The following is a 4,981-nucleotide window of genomic DNA, read 5'->3' as shown; positions in this document are numbered from 1 at the left end:
GAAAAACAGACACACGGACAAGCAGACTGCAAGAGAAAGGAGCAGGACGCAGGGGTCCCTTTTTTACTTCACAACAGGATAATGTCACAGACACCATCAACATGGGAGGGTGTGGGGATGGGGAAGGTCCCCTGTCCATGTGAGGGGGACGCAGGGAGGAGGAGAGCACCAGTTCTGTCCGGCCAGAGGGAGGCAGGCCGGAGTGGCAGAGCGGAGGTGGGGGTGGGCGGCTCGGGAGCCCCCATCCCATTCTGTCCAAGGTGAGGTTCCTGAGTAACAAAGGGTCCGGGAGGCTGGGGGGCCTCACTGGGGGGTCCGGTTTCTTTTCTGTACTCGGAATTTGAGCTGGTGGGGTCGTCCCCGAGGGGGCTGCAGAGCCGGCCTCTTTTCTGAAACGAGAGAGAGAGAAGGAGAAAAGGGACCAAGAGGGTGGAGGGTGGAGGGCAGGGATCAGACAGGGAGAGCAATGAAAACCAGACCCAGGCCTCGAGGCAGAGCCACGGGGCAGGCGGAAGGCAGGGGCACACACATGCAGGAGGCCATGTCTGCGCAGCCAGGGCACCGAGGGGTGGCAGGTGGGAGGAGCACAGCGACAGGGATGGATGGATGGATGGATGGATGGGGAGGAAGCCTGTGGCAGGGAGAAGGCCTGCAGGGCTGGGCACGAGGCCCGTGCACTCGGGGAGAGAAACAGTCTCAGGCAGAGGGGCTCAGTCCAAGGAAGGGGTTGGGGCTTGGGGAGAGCTCTGCTCTCTCACTCTGGATGCTGCAGCTACAGAGCATGTTAGACACACACCCACATGATGCACTGTCGTCCCAACATGGCAGCACAGACACTGACCCACAGGCTCACACCTATGTGTACACAGGATACATGTCACACACAAACAGGGCAGACAGATACCACACGCGCACACATTACAGCCATCCACCCATCTGTGTACACGTGCACACAGAGACACACACTTCAGGGTGCCCACTGACACAGACACCTGGTCACAGAGGCATGTCGGTCACACCCACATGTTCGTGGTCACTCTGGGGACCATGTGCCTGGCACTGAGGCAGGCATTCAGGAAGGTGTGTGGACTGAATGGGCACCCAGAATTTCAGAGATGAACCCAAGGTAGAAAGATGCCTGTTGGCATTCACATGGCCAGTGGGGTCTGTGCCAAGGGGAGCCCTGCCTCCCTCAGGAGAGGGGCCCAGGGGCTGGAGCCCTGGCTCCCAGGACCTGCTTCTCCAATCCGTTCTCAGGTGGGCCAGACCCCTTGGGGCCTGCAGGAACCCAAGGCAAAGAGGTAGAGTCTCTTTGAAGGGCTCCTTCTCAGTTAGAACCTCACTGAGACCCTGACTGAGGGCCTGAGGAAGCTGCATTGCATCCGCCCCGCAGGAAAGTGGGGGTGATGGAGACCCGATGACCGTCATGGGGTGTTACTGAGGAACTCACCGGCGACTATGCTGGGAGCTCATGGACTGAGCAAAGATTTCTCTGAAATGTTTTGACCACACCTTCCTCATATTTGTACCCCAAACACCTAGTATAGGGCCTGGCGGATAGTAGGGATAAAAAACACTTGCCCAATGAATGAGTGAGTACGTGAATGGCTGAACGAATGAATGAGGAAAAGTGAATCCTGAGGAAGACCTGCTCTCGCATCCCTGGGGGTGGGCAGCCTCCCCTTGAAGCCAGGGGGGCAGGTCGCAGGAGGGGCAGGAGCAGGGGGGGTGGACATGGGCCCAGACAAGAAGATGGCACTCACCCTCCAGTGCCAAATGCCCCGGAAGGTGGCTGAGATCAGACTGAAGTTCTTCAGGCTTTTTCTTCTCCTTCTTGGCTTAGAGTCTCCTCGCTCGGTGTCCCAAAATTCCAAAGAGCCCCCCTCCTGGGGGGCCAGGGTCAGATGCCCCATGCCCTGAGGGCTGGACCTTGATGCCCACTGGTGAGGGTCCTTGGCAGGTTTCTTGTGCGATGGGGCAATACGCACGTGTGTGTGTGTGTGTGTGTGTGTGTGTGCTCGCCCGCCCACATGTGTGTATGGGCATCTCTGTGCGGGACTGAGGGTGGGTGGGCACAGTGCCATGCCAGTAACCATGGGTGGAGAGCCCTGGGCTCTAGGCCTGACAGACGTGGTGTCAGTCCCCTTCCCCCTCCATGACTGGAGCGACAGAAGGGCAGGAAGAGACGAGAGTAAGCAGGTAATGGTTTCCCCGGGGCCGAGCCCACACCTGAGTAGGTGTTATGTCCCCTCAGCCCTCTGGTGAGCACCTTGTAGGAGTTCCAGGTGGGCGCAGGGAAGAAAGGGGTTTGCACTGGAAGGGGAGGGTCTCAGCAAGCCAGGGGCAGGGACTATGGGCACTTTAAGCAAAGCAGGGTGGCTGGCAGTGCCAAGCAGGGAACCAGTGCACAGGGGCAGTGCATGGCATCCAGGTGGGGCAGGCAGGGGTGCAGGGCGGCCACAGAGGGGCTGGAGGATGCAGGACCCTGGGCAAAGGAGGGGAGAAGGAAGGCAGCGTGGACAGGCCGTGGGCTTCCTGCCTTCCTGCCGCCCGTGCCCCACCCACCAGGTGTGCTGGGGGTGAGCACTCCCCAGCTGCCCCCCAACAAAGCCCCTCCCCCTGCCCCTGTACTGTCTGGGTCCCCAGGTCCTACCTTGCCCTCAGAAAAGACCACCGGCCCCCCTCCCCAGCCTGGCCCCAGAGGGATTAAGAAAGCAGGGAGAGGTCTCCTGGGACCCCCGGAGGTCAAGCTCAGAGGCTGGGCAGGGGCTGTGACTACCTTTTAGGTCACCTGAAGATGGGGCCATCATGGGGACTCAACCCCAAGGCAACTCTCAATAAACTAACTAAATATATACAGATAGTACATAAGTAAATATAATAATATAATAAATAATTTTAAATGAATAATTAGTCAAATAAATGCTGGCTGAACCTGAGTCCCTGACCTGCAGGCTGGGGGGGGGAGGCTTTGGTGTTGGAGGGAGGGAGGCTGCTTCCTAGGCATGAACCCATCTGGAGCCTGCAGGTCTGGTTAGCAGTCTGGCTACAGCCACCCTGTCCATGCAGACGCCCTCCTGCTCTCTGCTCACAGCTCCTGTCCTCCAGCCACACTGAACCGCCTGTCCCCAGGGCCTGTCCGCTCTCAGACTCCTGACACCCGGCCCACCCTCTCCCTTCATTTCTGCATCTCTGTGTCCTGCCTGTGTCCTGCCCGGCCGCAGGTCAGCCTCCATAGAACCCTGAGGGCTCTGGAATAATGGGGTTCAGGGCGGAGGGGCTGGCCTGGTGGTGGAGGGCCAGTGTGGGAACAGGGACAGACCCTGCTGCAGGTACCAGCAGGAAGCAAGAGAGCGGCTCGGAGCTGGGGAGTCCATGTTACCTGAGAAGAAGTGGGCCTTGAAGCCCTTTTTGGAGACGGTGTTGTCGGACTTGAACTCCACGCGCATGTTGTTGTACTGGGAGGTGATGACCTCGGGCTTCTCAGAGCCACAGAACTTGCCGTGCAGCTTGGAGTCAGCTGTGAGTCCACTGCGCACCTCCACGAAGTCGTACTTGCACACCTGCAGGGGAGTGCGGCTCCAGGCCCACCTCCTCCAGGAAGCCTCTCCTGACCACCCGGCCCAGGAGCCCTCCTGTTCTGTGGGTCCTTTCTCCTGCAGTTACCTGCTTTACCAAACCTAACAATTCAAATCGGTGCCACTCTGCTGCCATCAGATGGACCCAGCCCTGCCTCACTCCACAGGCTTCCGGACCCCATGTCCTTCATTCCCACATGCCACGGGCTCCGGGGTCTTCCCGCCTCCCCTAGCGGCCCCTGCTTCCCTGACTCCCTCTCCCCTCTACATTCTTGGAGTATGTTTGTTTCAGAGGGTAGGAAGCAGGCATCGAGCCGAGTTCCCATGCCTCAGACCTTCCTGCGTCTCCTCAGCCCACGCAGCACTTACGTCGTTGCCCTCGGTCTCGAAGAAGTCGAACTGCAGGGAGATACGGTACTGCCAGGCACTGGGCATAGGCTCAGGTTGAAGACAATGCCTCATCCATCGCTGCCTTCAGCAGGGCTCAGAATCCAGGATGGGGGCCTCCTGGTGATGCTTTCATGAGACAGGTGTAGTGGGCTGGCTGCAACTTAAAAGTGCCCTCCCTTCACGGCCCCACTCCCCTCCCTTCCCTGCCTCCAAATCTGCATCCTTGCAGGTTTTTAAAATATATATTTTTATTGATTTCAGAGAGAGAAAGAGAGGGATGGGGGATAGAACATCAATGATGAGAGAAGTATGATCGGCTGCCTCTTGCACGCCCTCCACTGGGGATCGGGCCTGCCTGTGCCCTGACCCGGAATCAAACTGTGACCTTCTGGTTCATGGGTCGATGCTCAACCACTGAGCCATGCCGGCCAGGCTTTGCAGGATTTTAAGAAAACTGTGTTCCATCTTTGCTGAAGAAAGGACCCGTTTTCCCACATAGCCCTTCGATGCTGCATTAAAAAAAAAACTTAAAAGAAAGGCAAGCTCCTTCAGGGGAGGCTGGCACAGTGAAGTCAAAGGTCAGCGGGCTGCTTCCACCTCCCGGAGGGAGGGAGGGGGGCCTGAGTGCCGATCCCCACCCAGGCCTCCCGCTCCCCTTCCCTGCTAATCAGCGACCTGGAGCTTAGTTGCTGCTCTCCCGTAGTCATGGCAACCAGCAGATTTACAGCCTCTGATAAGAGCCAGTGCTGAAAGTCCTGCTGAACTCTCCAAGAAGCCTGACGCCCCAGCCCACTTCCCTGATTCCTTCTCCCAACAGAGTGCTGCGGGCCCCGGCTGGTGCAGGTCCTCGTGCCCAGCACCAAGCGAGTTGAACGTTCAGAGATGGACAACGTTGCAGGGGAGCGGGAAGGGCCCCAGCCTCGGCCCACCCGGAATGGAAGGGGAAACTGAGACCCCAAGAGGCAAAGGGACTTGCCCAAGGCCACACCAGGGTGACTCCTGTTAGACCAGCA

At 58.6% G+C, this 4,981-nt stretch overlaps 1 protein-coding gene across 1 annotated transcript in view; it reads right to left on the bottom strand.

The window, feature by feature from the left end:
* Positions 1 to 27: 27 nt before the first annotated feature.
* The window catches only part of BMP1 (bone morphogenetic protein 1), a 31,385-nt gene continuing 26,431 nt past the window's right edge, over positions 28 to 4,981 (bottom strand). Inside the window, exons 14-16 of the mRNA XM_014466164.1 lie at positions 3,948 to 3,995; positions 3,383 to 3,563; positions 28 to 389 (exon numbers count right to left, since the gene is read on the bottom strand). Of these exons, the coding sequence (XP_014321650.1) occupies positions 304 to 389; positions 3,383 to 3,563; positions 3,948 to 3,995 (315 nt within the window). The 3' untranslated portion in view covers positions 28 to 303. The remainder of the gene's footprint in view (positions 390 to 3,382; positions 3,564 to 3,947; positions 3,996 to 4,981) is intronic.

The sequence above is a fragment of the Myotis lucifugus genome, unplaced genomic scaffold, assembly GCF_000147115.1.
Source record: "Myotis lucifugus unplaced genomic scaffold, Myoluc2.0 scaffold_328, whole genome shotgun sequence".
NCBI lineage: Eukaryota > Metazoa > Chordata > Mammalia > Chiroptera > Vespertilionidae > Myotis > Myotis lucifugus.
The sequence above is the reverse complement of the archived record's forward strand: the minus strand, read 5'-3'. Positions and strand labels throughout refer to the sequence as shown.